Below are 15,377 nucleotides of genomic sequence, written 5' to 3'. Positions count from 1 at the left end.
CAGCAATTTTATAAAAATATAGAATTTTTTTTAATTTAAAAATCTAATTTATATCCCCTTGGAAAGTGGAATTCGGGGCTCGGCACCTCACCTGACCCCCTTCCCATTTTTTTTTTCCTATTAAAAAACCGCCTGTTCCTCTGTGTGCTCCTTCCACTGACAAGATTTTTCCTAATTAGGGCATTTGTTTGCTGCATAAACCAACAAAAAAAAAAAAAATCATGGGATTTGGGGTTGGTTGGGGTTTTGAAGGATTTATTTTTTTCTTTTCTTTTTGAAGTATTGTTATTTTTATCATCTGTTGTTATGTAGATGAGAATAATTGCATTCCTGGTAAATACTCCCATGCCTCCTGCTGTGACGGAAGGCAAAAGTTCAGCAGCCAGGTAGGGACAGGCTGCCTTGGGCAGGGTTTTATTGCTGAGATTAGTGGCAAAATGAGATGGAAAAGAGAAAAAAAGCTGCTCCAGACAGCTCTGGGATTTGAGGACAGCTCTGGGACTTGAGGGCTCCGCTCTGAGTCGCCAACTTCTTCAAATCCTGGCTTTGAAACAGCCAAACTTGGGCAATCTCATTGTGCAAAAGGGAAACCAGATGCTGGGAGAGTAGTAACATAAACCAGATCTCTTAAAGGAGACTAAATCGCTTCTAATTCTTCAAACCTGTATTTTCTGTAGGGTACAACCAGCACGATGTGTATCTGAAGGTTAAACGTTGTGTCTGGGTTTGAGTAATGACTCCTAAGCCAACACTTTTATCAGTGCCAGGTACTGAGTTGCTATCAAGAGCCACTGAAGTTATCAGTGGAGTGAGTGTGAGGCCAGATTTCCCCCTTGGTTGCGAACAGCCTGTTGGATTTGAGAAGATTGAGGGTGATAATCTCCGTACAGAGGAGTTAAACCAGAGCCTGGTTGTTCAGTTTGAGTGCAGCCAACCCTTTTCAGAACAGAGGTTGACCAGAGAAGCTGTGGCTGCTCCTCCCTGGAAGTGTTCTCGGCCAGGCTGGATGAGGCTTTGAGCAACCTGGTCTAGTGGAAGGTGTCCCTGCTGCTGGCAGGGGGGTTGGAACTGGATGAGCTTTAAGGTCCCTTCCAACCCAAACCATTCTATGATTCTATGAACAGAGGTTGAGCTTCATCAGGCTCCTTGCACGTGAATCTCAAGATAGTCAGGTGGTGATGATTTCTAGCAGGAATTATTCGAGCTGGTGATTAAAATCCCTTTTTACATACTTGGTTTAATAGGAAAAGTTTTGCTGCGCGTGGTTTTTGGATTTGTCACCGTGTTTGTACACATTGTTCTGAGATTGGCACATAGGACATTGCACTCTAGTAAATGATCCTTGTAAAAAAAACCACTAATTATTACCCAGCATAGGGGGAAAGGTTGTAGGCGTACGTGCTGCTGGAGGAAAATGTTCTTTGCTCAGAAGTAGAACCTGGTTTTCTTTGGAGCAGCGAGGTGCAGTCTTTTCACAATGTGAAGAAACAGTTGAAGAAATTCCACTAGTGTGAAGTCTTTGCCTGCCAGCTGAGGCACCCAGGCACAGATTTAGCTTTGCTGTGTATGTTTATGAGATATTTATAGTCACTTTTAATACAGAGTCTCCTAGAAAAGAAAACCAACAAAAACCTCTTGAGTGGAAGCAGAAGTGCTGTTGAACTCACTGGAGTTTTAATTATCTGTCAGTAATGCTTCACACTATTAGCCTGTTACGGGAAGCTTTACAGACTTCATTCTAATCTGGGCTTGTGTAAGGAATACAGCGTGGAGACAGGCTAATCATTGTTTGCAAGTACAGAACTAAAATAAAATACTGAGCCAAAGTTATCCGTAGTATGAACTGTGCTGAGTCTCAGCTTACACCGTGGCTGAGTTTGACTGTAAGTGGAGAGTACATGACCTCAAGCTGAAACACAGATCTCAGAGAAGGTGAGGTTTCTAAGGAGAGGGGTTTTTTTTTTCCTCCTCTCTGCCTTGGATCAAAAGATATAGTTGGAAGGAGAAGAAGAAGAAGAAACAGATGAGGTTTTTTGGCAGTTGAGCCATTCATGTCTGAGAGCGCTCGCAGGACAGAAAGTGAGATTGGTTTATGTTTAAGGGAGGGGAAATGGCCTTTTGCTAAGCTGAATTTATAGCATACAGAAGTTTTTCTGTTGGCTGAACACATCATATGTACAGAAAACACTCTGGTCATGCCCATCTGTGTGAAATTCCTCCCTCCACAGAGCAGAGGAGGGCTCCTCTGAAACCGCTCTCCCTCTTGTTCAAGAGCACAGTTCTTTTCACTTCAAACCCATCTTGGCACATCTCTGTCTGTATCGACTGTTCTGAAAAGTGACAATTTATGATCCTGTTGGAACAGGGAGCCCCTTTGTACCACCCACCCCAAATGAAGAGGCTGGAATGCTTTCTGCCAGACCTTGTGCACACGCATGTGTCGCTTCAGCCTGGCACAGATGTGCTGGGAAGGCATTCACACGTGTCCCTGGGTGCAGATAGTGTGTCATTGTATCTCATCTCTGGAAAGGCTGCGGAGTTGACCCTTTAACAGGGAGCTGAGAAAGATTGTACAAGTGTCCTAAAGCACCGAGGTTTCTTGCTATTAATTTACAGTGTCGTGTTTTTCTTTCCCGTGCTATTTATATCACTGGCCTTGACAGAGCTGTGTGTGGCTTGTGTCTGTATGTTTTCTGCTTACATTCCTGCAGTTTCTTAAGCTTCTCTTGGCTTGCATCCCTCTATTCTAGTACACTGATAAATGGTTTTCTAGAAGTAAATTACCTGTGCTTTTCCTCTGCTCAGAAACATCTGTAACTAATTAAAGTTTCCTTGTCTTCTTTTTTTTGAGCCTGGCCTAACTTTCCAGCCTTCTGTGTAATTCTTTTCCTGACAGACTCTTGTCTTGAGTGCAGTGGCTCATGGTTGGCAAAGGAAAGAAGTGACTGCAGTGTCACTGTACCTAAACCCAGCTTGAGGGTCAGGGTCCCAGGGCTGGGGACACTCTCCAGGGAGATCTTATAGCAGCCTTCCAATACCTGAAGGGGGCCTACAAGAAAGCTGGGGAAGGACTTTTCATAAGGGCAGTTAATGACAAAACAAGGGGAAATGGGTTTAAGATGAAAGAGGGCAGGTGTAGATTAGATATTAGGAAGAAGTTCTTCACTGTGAGGGTGGTCAGACACTGGAACAGGTTGCCCAAGGAAGTTGTGGATGCCCCCCCCTGGAAGTGTTGAAGGCCAGGCTGGATGAGGCTTTGAGCAACCTGGTCTAGTGGAAGGTGTCCCTGCTGATGGCAGGGGGGTTGGAACTGGATGATCTTTAAGGTCCCTTCCAATCCAAACCAGTCTGTGATTCTATGACTCTCTTAAAGCTTTTCCTCATTTCTATAGTACCCTCACAGTTCTGACATGACCCAAACGTTTCAAGCACAGCTTTGAACACACTTTGTGCTGTGCCAAGAGGTCTTTCTGCTCCACATCACTCAGAAATTGTTTCTTTTCATGTTTTCTCCCCCTCCCCCCCAAACCCCTGCAACTCTGAAGGCTTAATTCAGTGTGAGCTAACCTCCTCTCTTGCTTAACGCTGCGTGTAGGCAGACAGACGGGCCACTCCTCGGGTCATGTTGCTGAAATCAGATCTTACATACGTAGCTTTTATGCTTCCTCAGTCTCAGGACTGGAATCCAGCTCTGTGTGTTCCTATTCTCCTTTTTTTTTTTGTTTGCACCATTTGTTGCTACACAGAAGCGAAGGGTTTGGGCACTTTATCTTGCAATCTCAAAACTGGAAATAGAGACAGCGGAGAGCTGGTCCTAAGGAGTCTTCTCAGTCTTTGACTTTTGAAACCTAAGAGGAGAGACTCAACTGTAATTAACCGAAAATGCCTAATAAAGCTTTGGTAAAATTTCTGCTGAGATAAACTCAAAAAAGAGGCTGCTTCCATCAGCTCATCTGAATTTCACACTAAGACACTTCCTTGTGATGATGAGTCACGTCCAACCATCTGCCAGATGTTTAAGAGCACCAGGGCACTTCATCCAGCCTTTCTCCTAGCTTTAAACTCCAAGTCCATCTCTTCCTGGTGTCCCACCTTTCCTGTACAGTCCTTAAAACACAACATTTTTTGATGCAAAATACATTAAGAGTTGCCAGCACGATTTTAAAAACTGATTTGAGCTTAAACAGCGGGAGGTTTCCACGGGGCGTTTCCTCTTTCTTGGCAGCCTTTGGGTCAGGACAGAATTGAAAACGCCCTGGGCTCCCGGCAGGGATTAGTGGTGTAGAAAAGCAGAAGCTCTTATCTTTCAAATCTAAACAACGTATAAGAAAAATTATGATGACTTGCAGAGGGGGTAGGGGGAGAGCAGAAGGAGGAGGAAGTTTTGGAAATTGAAGGTTTTAAACTTTATCCACTTAGAGAGTGTGTGTGTGTGTGTGTCCCTTGCAGGAATGTTCAGCATGTGGTCATTTGCTGTTTGTTAGAATAGCTGCTGAGACAGTCCTGGCCTCCAACTGCTACTTTTCTCTCCAAAAGAAAATTAAAATGGAAAAACACATTCTTTCTACAAAGGAGAACATAATAAAATGGAGAACCAGCTTACAGCTCCATCTTTAGATGACAGTCACTTGCCTCGCAGAGGAGAATGCTTTGGTCTATTTCTGTTCAAACCATAACAGTCCCTGTTCGAGCCCTATTTTGAATTCTGACGGGTGTGTATGTTATCTCGCCTCTTTTACACTGGCCAAAGTCTCTGCAGTTTAATCGCAGCCTTAAAGTTCAGGCAAATATTTACAACCTCTGCTTTCCTTTTAAGATGAATGGCTACTTCGAAACACTCTCTCTGCTGTGTTTCCCACTCCTTAAGTGGGTCCATGCTTTTTTTTTTTTAAACCTACCTGGGCAGCTTGAGAAATGAAAGTGGGAGTCACAACCGGTACAATTTGTTTTCTGCTTTATTTACAGGAGCCGAGCAATAAGCGGGTTCGACCTTTAGCCCGGGTCACCTCCCTGGCAAACTTGATCTCTCCTGTCAGAAATGGTGCAGTTCGGCGCTTTGGGCAGACCATACAGGTAAGAACCTTCCTAGTCCTAAAAGTCTAGAGATATGGGGAAAGTACTGGCTGTTTGGGGGTAAAACAGGGCACTTGGATTTCAAGGCATCTGTGGAAAATCTCCTACATGATTCATGCAAGGACAGAAAGCTTGTTTGGGGATGAAGAAGAGTTCAGGAGTTCAGAGGTAGCTTGCTAGATAACCCAGTTATTGAGGTTTTAAGCAGTAAAAAAAAAAAAAATAAACTGATTCAGATAAGGAGAATTAGTTGATAAACTGTTCCAGTACTTGAGATACAGGTATTGGAGCATGGGCTTAAATGTGAACTGACCCTCCTGTTCAGCAGACCTTCAATAACATGAGAGAAGTGTTCTCTAAGGAACACTCTACCCCCACACATGCAGATAAGAGAGCTTCTGTGTCTTAGTTTTTAGTAACATTGCAAATCACAAGAGCAAAGTTCAAGTGGCTCCTGATTAGCCTCGTTATAGGTAGAATTATGATCCTAGTTTTATTTACTTCCTCATACCTTGGGAATAGACCCAAGCTTTACCTTCCTATCCTCCTCCCAAGCGCTGCTGCTGGATCAGTGCGGGGAGAGGCGCAGGGAAAAGCTTGCCAATCTCTCAGGGCTTTCTCAGCAGCTTGATTAAAGTGTTCCTTTATCTGAGGAAAAGTGTCTGGGTGTGTTTTCCTGCCTGGTACAACAGAGGAGGCTGAAGGATTGGGAGGGGTATGGATAATACTAGAATACTTCTGTGCTTTTGAAATGTTGGCTCTACATATTTTATTTTTAATTGTTTTTTTTTTAAATCCCTGTAGTCATTTGCCCTTCGCAGTGACAGCAAGTCACCTGGCTGTGCCCAGAAGTCATGTAGCAGATCTGCTGCTCCTACTCCTCCTAAAAGAAGAAACAGCGTACTTTGGTCTGAGATGTTAGATGTCAACATGAAAGAGTCTTTGAGCACCAAAGAAATTAAACGCCAGGAGGTAGGTTGTCCGTTAAACAGCAAGACTTGGGGAAAAACAACAGCCAAAGCCTTGGCTTGGGCTCTTTCCTTGGGGAATAAAGGAGTAACGAGCATCTGTGGGTGACTGCATCTTCCTGTGCACCTTCATTTCAAAGCCACTAGATTTATTTCTCCGTTAGGCATGGGAAAAGGTAGGCTTCTCTCTCTGGAAATCACTAGGGAGTTTTGTCTCCCCAGTTTGACCCTTCAGAGATGCCAAACTCTTTCCATGGAGGTGCTGAGCATTTCTGAAATGCGAGTCCCAGCCACGCTGGTTGCTTTGCAGCAGACCCAAAGTCGGGTTCCTTGTAAAGCCAGCTGTCTTTCTCTTAAAGCTCTTGACAATTGGTTGAAAGCCAAATAGCAAGGCCTTGGCTTGCCTTTTTCCTGTAGTTCTTAGACAAATCTTCTAATGACAACACAGAAGCTGACTAAAGACGTCTGGGATTTGACCTCTGTGGTTTTCTGGGGTTTGTTGGTTGGTTTTTTTCTTTCCTTTCATACTTGCCTGTGTAAAAAAGCTGTGATTTAAAAGGCTCTAATATTTAATTTGGCTTGTGTGTGGGCGTCGCAGCTTTCACACAGTTGTAAGTAATGTTGCTTTCTCAGAGCTGGGAAAGTCGACAGATTTACTTGAGGTTGTCGTGCCCAGGTGGCATAGAGTGATGCAGAGATGGCCAAACCACTCATTCAAGCTGCAGAGACAAGATGTACATTCTATGAGCTGAAAGGCTCTTTCAGAGAAAGACTGTGATTAAAAATGCCTCTCAATGTTTTATCCCCTTCCTCACAGGCAATATACGAAATGTCCAGGGGAGAGCAGGACCTAATCGAAGACCTGAAGCTTGCCAGAAAGGTGAGTGTTGTTGTTTTCTTTTTCCTCCAATCAATAATCATATTACAGATAATAATGAAGTTTTTTTTTACACCTACAAACGTTACACATCAGCTTTATCAGGCCCAAAATCCACAGGTTGAAAGCTGGACCTGGAAAGTTGACGTGAGCAGTCCTACAGTATTGATTTAATCACAACAAACCCAGCCAAAAAAGGGATTGTGCTTTGCAGTCCCGCAGAGCTAGTTGGGGAATCCCTCTTGCAATTGAGTTCAGACAGGAAAGTCCTTTTCATTTGATAACTTCATAGAGAAGTGAATCTTTTAGTGACCAAAGTTGGTGTTACTGTTTCTGTAACAGATACATCCCCTCACACTTAAATTGTCAGCTTTTGGGTCTGGGAGATTTGAATCTATTTTAATACTGTCGTTCTTTGACAGGCCTATCATGATCCCATGCTGAAACTCTCTATCATGTCTGAGGAGGAACTCACCCACATCTTTGGAGATTTGGATTCTTATATTCCTCTGCATGAAGGTAAGAGCAGCTGGATCATTTTCACATGATGTGCTAAGAGTTAAACTCGGTGCTCTCTCAGATTAGAACAGTTTACAGGAGCGTTGTTACAGTTTCTATTTTTATGTTTCAATTCCAGATTTGTTGGCAAGTTTAGGAGAAGCGACAAAACCAGATGGAACAGTGGAGCAGATTGGGCCCATTCTTGTCAAGTGGGTGAGTACATAACTTAAGAGAGACAGAAGGCTAAAAATGAGCTTAAAGAACATTTAAAACTAGAAGCTGAAAAGCTGTGGGGCTTTTTGTGACCTTGAATGGAAGATTGAAACGGAAATCCTGGCTACAAGGAAAACAATGGGACCCTGTCAGCCGTCATGGGCCGCGAGTTCACCCTGGAGACTGACCCTAGTGTGACTGCAATTGCTCGCTGATTTATGTTTGAAATGTCTCTATCTTCTGGACTCTTTGTCACTGATGTGATTTTAATAGCGTTATCGCTGTTAATCTCAAACATCTGAGCTTCAAAGGCATTGCCCTTGTTCTCCTCACAAAAGACTGGCTACGTCTACAAGATAGTCTGTTAGCTTTTGTAATTGCTCAGAATATCACAGTCAAGGGAAGCAGAACTCCCTGAGTTTGACTTGTTAACGTGATTTGCTTTTCCTACCTGGAATTTTGACTCCCCAACACTGTTCTCTTCTCTTCTCCTGCAGTTACCACGACTCCATGCCTACAAAGGTTACTGTAGCAATCAGCTGGCAGCCAAAGCACTTCTGGATCAGAAGAAACAGGACCGGAGAGTGCAGGACTTCCTTCAGCGTTGCCTTGAGTCTCCTTTCAGCCGCAAGCTCGACCTTTGGAGCTTCTTGGACATTCCTCGAAGTCGACTCGTCAAATACCCGCTGCTCTTAAAAGAGATCCTGAGGCACACTCCCAAAGACCATCCTGATACCCAGATTCTGGAAGAAGCCGTAAGTAATAGTGATTACATGATCGTTGTTCTGATATAATCATGTCATTCTGGAGCTCCAAAAAGCTTTTTTTAAACCCTCAGCAATTTTGTGGGGTTGTTTTCTTAGTGGACACAGATCTGTGACTGTAACCGTTTGTGAAAGCAAGGGAGAGATCAGTCACTCCACGTGGATTCCATCTCAGAATCATAGAATCACAGACTGGTTTGGGTTGGAAGGGACCTGAAAGCTCATCCAGTTCCAACCCCCCTGCCAGCAGCAGGGACACCTTCCACTAGACCAGGTTGCTCAAAGCCTCATCCAGCCTGGCCTTCAACACTTCCAGGGAGGGGGCGTCCACAACTTCCTTGGGCAACCTGTTCCAGTGTCTGACCACCCTCACAGTGAAGAACTTCTTCCTAATATCTCATCTAAACCTCCCCTCTTTCAGTTTAAACCCATTTTCCCTTGTTTTGTCATTAACTGCCCTTATGAAAAGTCCTTCCCCAGCTTTCTTGTAGGCCCCCTTCAGGTATTGGAAGGCTGCTATAAGATCTCCCCAGAGCCTTCTTAAATAGCAAAGATACATCTTTAAGTATATCTTTTAAGTATATCTTTGTATACAAGCAGAGATCACTAATTAATAATTTGTAAATGTTTTGATTTCTAGATATCTATAATCCAAGGTGTCCTCTCTGACATCAACCTGAAGAAGGGAGAGTCAGAGTGCCAGTATTACATTGACAAGCTGGAATACCTGGATGAGAAGCAGAAGGACCCAAGGATTGAAGGCAGCAAAGCTTTACTGTGCCACGGGGAGCTGAAGAATAAAAATGGACACGTAAGTCCCTCCTGTTCGTGGTAATTAATTCTCAAGTTGGAAAACCTTCCCTCAGAGGTAGTGAAAACCGTTTTGTCTGTCGTAGTAGGACCAAGGAACCCTTCCATCCTTATTTCAGACCATGAGCTAATTTTAAAAAGCAGAAGAGAAAGCACCTGGTGACCGTCTGCATTTCAGGCTGTAAGGGAAAGTTTCCTGCTGTCAGCTTCACAATTGGCCTTCAGAAGCTGGAAAATAATTAGCACAAAATTACCATAGAAAGTGTGTTCTGTGCCCAAGCACTCCATCAAAAGGGATTTCCTGCCCACTGTTTACTCTTCAGGTGCTTTGACATTCCCCATTATGAGCGCTGGCGCACAGCTCTTCCAAACAAAAGTGTTCCTGCAAAAGCCAAACTTTGGCTTTGAGATGAACAGCCAGGAGTTTATCTCCCACTGCAGCAGCAGCACTAAAAGACCCTGCTGTACTCAAGGCTTTGCTGCCTTTTGTCCTGGCTTGCCAAAGTAAACTCCTTCTAAACATCAAATCTTTTTCTGTTTTCTCTATTTTTTTTGTTGGGTTTGATTTTTTTAATTTTTAGAATCATAGAATAGAATCATAGAATGGTTTGGGTTGGAAGGGACCTTAAAGCTCATCCAGTTCCAACCCCCCTGCCATCAGCAGGGACACCTTCCACTAGACCAGGTTGCTCAAAGCCTCATCCAACCTGGCCTTCAACACTTCCAGGGAGGAGCAGCCACAGCTTCTCTGGCCAACCTGTTCCAGTGTCTGACCACCCTCACAGTGAAGAACTTCTTCCTAATATCTAATCTAAACCTCCCCTCTTTCAGCTTAAACCCATTTCCCATATCCACGTGTGTTTTCCCTTTCAGAAACTCTACGTCTTCCTCTTCCAAGACATCCTGGTTTTGACCCGGCCGGTTACTCGCAATGAGCGTCAAGCCTACCAAGTGTACAGGCAGCCAATCCCCGTCCAGGAGCTGCTCCTCGAAGACCTGCAGGATGGTGATGTGAAAATGGGAGGATCCTTCCGAGGAGCTTTTGGCAATTCTGATAAAGGTACGGACCAAACCAGGTCACCTGCGTTGGAATCTGTTGGTGAGGAGAGATTACACCTGTGTTAATGTTAGGGTTAGGGAGGAGTGGGGGGAGAGCTGCTGGGCAGAGAGGGACCTGGGGGTGTTGGTGGACAGCAGCTGAACATGAGTCAGCAGAGCGGCCAGGTGGCCAAGAAGGCCAAGGGCATCCTGGCCTGGATCAGCACCAGTGTGGCCACTAAGACCAGGGAAGTTCTCTTCCTGAAGGACATGGAGGTGCTGGAGCGTGTCCAGAGAAGGGCAACAGAGCTGGGGAAGGGTCTGGAGCACAAGTGTGCTGAGTTCCCTTGTGGCTGAGGGAACTGGGGGTGTTGAGGCTGGAGAAAAGGAGGCTGAGGGGAGACCTTGTGGCTCTGTCCAAGTCCCTTGGAGGAGGGTGGAGAGAGGTGGGGGGGGGTCTGTTCAACCAAGGCCCAAGGGACAGGGCAAGAGGAAATGGGCTCCAGTTGTGGCCAGGGCAGTTGAGATGGGATGTGAGGAAGAATTTCTTTGCTGAAAGGGTTCTGAGGCATTGGAAGGGGTTGCCCAGGGCAGTGGTGGAGTCCCCATCCCTGGAGGGATTGAAGAGTCGTGTAGACACAGTGCTGAGGGACATGGGTTAGTCATAGGGGACTTGTCAGTGTTGGGTTAATGATTGGACTCCATGATCCTAAAGGTCTTTTCCAATCAAGGCAATTAAAATTAAAAAAATCTACCTTTAGACTGGCACTGCTGGGCTTGGCAATTTTCTGTTTGGTGGCCTTGAACTTATATAGGGCACTTTGCAGCTGGTGCTCAGATTAGAAAACACCCATTTCAACACGTCTGTGCTGGGCTGGGAGGTTTTGAGGCTTTTTTTGGTGTGGTTTGAGGGTCTGATGTTTTTTTTAAGTCGGGTTTTCAACACTTTCCCTGAGGCAGAACCGAGCAGTCCAGGTTGCTTGTCTAGCAATAGAATCTCTAAATATTGAGCTGGAATCTCTAAATATTGAGCTGGGAACTGATCTACTTTTTCCTATGTTTATTTTTCAGCTAAAAATATCTTCCGAGTTCGTTTCCAAGATCCTTCCCCAGGCCAATCCCACACCCTCCAGGCCAACGATGTTTTCCACAAGCAGCAATGGGTTAATTGCATCCGAACCGCCATCGCTCCCTTCCAACCTCCTGCTGCCGCCGCAGAGCTTAAAGACCTGCCGGAGCTGAGCGAAGAATCGGAGGAGAACAACCCCTCAGTGCCCAACATCCAAACCCTGAAGAGGCAATCTACCATGTCTGGAGTCACCGAGATGGAGCTGGATGAAAACATCTCCGAGTGTGGCTCCATCTTGGACTCGGAGGAAACCAAGGGGGTGAAAACACAAAGAACATGGTCTGGGCACCGGAAAACGAGGGAGAAGCAGCTGAGCGGCAAGAGGAAAGAAACCCTCGTGTGAAGAGGAGCCCGTCCTGGTGGAAGACTGTTTATTTATAAATATCGTGTACATTTTTTTTTCTTGTAATGTGAGCACGATCGGATTCACTCTGCTGAACAGGATATGTTTTGTTGGGGGGTTATTTTTGTTGTTTTTGTTGGTTTTGGAGGGTTTTTTTATGTTGTAATGGCAGCTACTGGTCTACAGTTAACGCTGTTGAACTGGGCTCTGGTTTTACGTGAGCACACGAGGAAAGGCCTCGTGTGCTTCCTGCTCACGGCAGATTTGAAGAGCACGCTTTGGGTTTCTGAAAGATTGATTTTCTTTGAGGTTGGAAAAAAAAAAGAGTAAAAAAATCTAAAGTGGAAGTTTGAGTTTTGCAGGGGGTTTGGGTCAACACTGCAAGAGGCTTTTTTTTTGGTTTTTAAAGTGGGTTAAAAAAAGCTGAATTCACGTTTTCTTCTTGTCTTGTGCCGCGCGGGTTTTGCGGTGTGTGGTTGTCATAATCTGGGTAATTTTTCATGTTAAAAAAGGAGGAGGGGGAAAAAAAAAAAAAAACAAAAAACTTCAACTTTTCATGTTAAAAACCAAAAAACCAGACCCCAGGTTCAACAGGTTCTCAATTTACCTACTGGAATCTTTCATCTTAGTGTGTCCTTTGTACATTCCTCATTTTCACTCTTGTAACCTGCCAGATATTTAATTATTTTTATTTTATTTTTTTTAATTACTTGTTCTGTTTCAAATTTATTTGGGGGTTGGGGTTGTTTTTTTTTTTTGGTTGTTTTCTTTGTTTTCCTTTTTTTTTACTTTTGTATTTTGTTGTTGCTGTTTTTATTCAGACTTGGCAATTTTTTTATTTTATTTTTAATTTTTTTTTTTTCAAAGTACTTGATCCTTCTTACTCTGAGCTGTGCCTGTACTCACAGTTTTCACACCTCACTCCACAGAGCTCGGACAAAGCTGTGACCTTAACGAACCGTTAACGACCAGTGACCTAAACGGCTTCTCCGGGTGACTGAAAGAGAACCGCGTTACTAACGGGGTGTAGGAAGATTGTAGACACGTTGTAAAGGGTTTGGGGAGGGAAGAGGAGCAGCGATTAGAGGGGAATAGCAGGGAACAAAGGTAGTAGATTTAATTTTTGTTGTTGTTTTTGTTGTTGTTATCGTTGCCTTTTGGAAAATGAAATTCCTTCCACCGGGGAAGGCAGGACTGGAGGCAACCAAGGGGTTGATTGTATGTGGTAGGAAGGTAGAGAAGAGAAGAAAGCGTTTTGGAGCTGATGAGGTGTAAGGATGGAAGAACTAGCGGGTGTAGATACTCATCACGGCCACGCTGCCGTGTTCTAACGGTCCAAAGATATTCGGGTGAGAGATACCAACTCGGAAACAAAGCGGTGACGGCTTCGAGCAAAGGCAACAGGTTGTTCCTGTCGTTCGACTGGTGATGATGGGACGAGGACAATGATCTCACGATACCCGTCCTGGAGCGTTACCTGAAACCTCTGCTCGAGTAACTCTTGTGTAAAGGGTTATTAAATCACCCGTCGGCCAGTAACGTTGGGAATGGGAAGAGGGGGTTGTATATAGACACGAACGTGTGGTTCTCTGTAAATCTCTTGTACAGTTTCCAGTGCCAAGTACCATTAAATTCCTGACAGCCTCTTGTCTGCAGCCTCTTTGAGTCGCAGCCGGGGAGGGGACGCGCTCCTGCCGTGGCTGCTCCCAGACGGCAGCAGATAAGTGCGTACCAAGCGCGCACACAGCCGGCCCCGGCGTAGGGCTGTAGCTCGCAGGAGGAAGCCCTGGTGTTACCCAAACCCCTTTTCTCCTGTCACGGTTCCTCTTTGTGTCGCTGTGGCCCAGCAGGACACGAGCTGGTGGTTTACAGCTCCGTGTGAGGTGTGGGGACAGGCGGTCGCTGTAAAACAAGGCGCAGCTCCGTGACTCACAGCAGCGCTTGCATCACTCTCCTCTGTTTCTGGGGGAAAAGGGAGCAGTGGCTGTAACTCCTGCTCTCCTGGGGCACTGAGACCTTCTTCCTGCAGAAGAGAAACCACCTCCCAGAGCTGAAAAGGTCCTTGTTTAGCAAATAATTTAAAATCAGCTCCAGAAACAGCTTTGAGTGGAAGGGAGACCCTGCTGGGCTGACTCCCCTCTGCTGGGGTGTGTTGGCAGCAGTGTGATGAAACCATCGGTTCTTTGCAGCTCAGCTCTCCTGGGGAGAGCAGCTCCACACCAGGTCCCTCTGCGTACCCGCGCTCCCAGGGCCCTGCTGAGGAGGGGAGGGCAGGGACGGGGTTTAGAGCTGAGCTTCTTTAGAGCCACCTTCTAGCAGCCTCCCAGTACCTGAAGGGGCTCCAGGAAGGCTGGGGAGGGACTTTGGCCAAGGGCAGGGAGTGACAGAACAAGGGGTGATGGCTTGAAAGTGGCAGAGGGGAGATGGAGCTGAGATGTGAGGAAGAAATTGTTTGGTGTGAGGGTGGTGAGACAGTGTCCCAGGTTGGCCAGAGAAGCTGTGGCTGCTCCTCCCTGGAAGTGTTTGTGGCCAGGCTGGATGAGGCTTTGAGCAACCTGGTCTAGTGGAAGGTGTCCCTGCTGCTGGCAGGGGGGTTGGAACTGGAGGAGCTTTAAGATCCCTTCCAACCCAAACCAGTCTGTGATTCTATGAAGCTGAGGTTTGATCTGGAGTGGACTCAGCTCTTCCCAAGCAGGGAGAAGCTGGAGAAAAAAAGTCATTTTTTGCCCTAAAAAGCCGGCGTGAACGCGCTGCGGGGCCCAGGGAGAGGAAATCCTGCAGAGCCTCCTCCCGCGCATCGGGCTGGGGCTCAGCCTCTGTCCTGTCATCCTGGAGCCAACAGACAGCGAATCAGCCAAGAACTTCATTCCTCCTCAGTAAAGGAGAAGTAAAATTCCTTCCAGCTCCTGGTGGTTCCCATCCCCGCTCCGTCCCTCCGGGAGGAACAAGCAGACCACAGCTCTCCCCCTCCCCTGGGTTCCCCTCCCCTGGCTTTGCCAGACCCAACAAGCCGGGCTCTCCTGGTTTCCTCCTGCGCTGAACTCCATCAGGTCCTGGCCAGCCCTCTCCTCGCCTGGGCTGCTCAACTGGAGCAGGTCACCCAGGACACAGCAGGGTGACCAAGGGCTGAGTGGGGACCTGGGCCAGCACCGTGTCCCCAAACCCCACTGAGCTCACATCCTTGGTCGTAGCGACGTCCCCATCGTGGCCGGGGAACGGGAAGGTGTCCGTGCTGGGTGGACACGCGGCCACCTCCACCCTGGGTAAGCAGCTCCTCAGCTCCGTGTTTACCTGTGGGGACCCACCCAGCTCGGGTGCGACGTGGGGAGAGGAGCCAACACCACCCCAATTTACAGGTGACACCTCCCCAATTTACAGGTGACACCTCCCCAGAGCTGGGGTCAGAGCGGGCACGTCCCTGTCCTGAGCGTCTCCTCAGAACCCCCATCCCAACCTTGCTCCTCCACTGCGGTGACATCTGCCTGGCCCAGAAGTGGGGCCGGGGTCCCTCCGCTTGGGCTGGAAAAGCTGGAGCTTAGGACCTGTCCTGCAGACCCTGAGGTTCTCCCTCAGCTTTGGAACCGCTGTTAAAAATGAAATAAATTATAATAAAATAATAACAATTTAAAAAAAAATAAATTTAAAAAGAAAATTTAAAAAT

General features: G+C 46.3%; 1 protein-coding gene across 1 annotated transcript; it reads left to right on the top strand.

Moving 5' to 3' along the window:
* Positions 1-4,965: 4,965 nt before the first annotated feature.
* On the top strand, positions 4,966-11,716 carry NET1 (neuroepithelial cell transforming 1; the record flags this gene model as incomplete). Its single annotated transcript, XM_010170711.1, has 9 exons — positions 4,966-5,073; positions 5,878-6,045; positions 6,859-6,921; positions 7,341-7,437; positions 7,556-7,632; positions 8,130-8,387; positions 9,037-9,207; positions 10,080-10,266; positions 11,316-11,716. Coding segments are annotated over 9 exons (1,530 nt in total), but the record flags the coding sequence as incomplete, so codon positions are not given.
* Positions 11,717-15,377: the final 3,661 nt, after the last annotated feature.

The sequence above is a fragment of the Antrostomus carolinensis genome, unplaced genomic scaffold (assembly GCF_000700745.2).
Source record: "Antrostomus carolinensis isolate BGI_N321 unplaced genomic scaffold, ASM70074v2 scaffold26500, whole genome shotgun sequence".
Lineage (NCBI taxonomy): Eukaryota > Metazoa > Chordata > Aves > Caprimulgiformes > Caprimulgidae > Antrostomus > Antrostomus carolinensis.
This window is presented reverse-complemented; position numbering and strand designations above follow the sequence as displayed.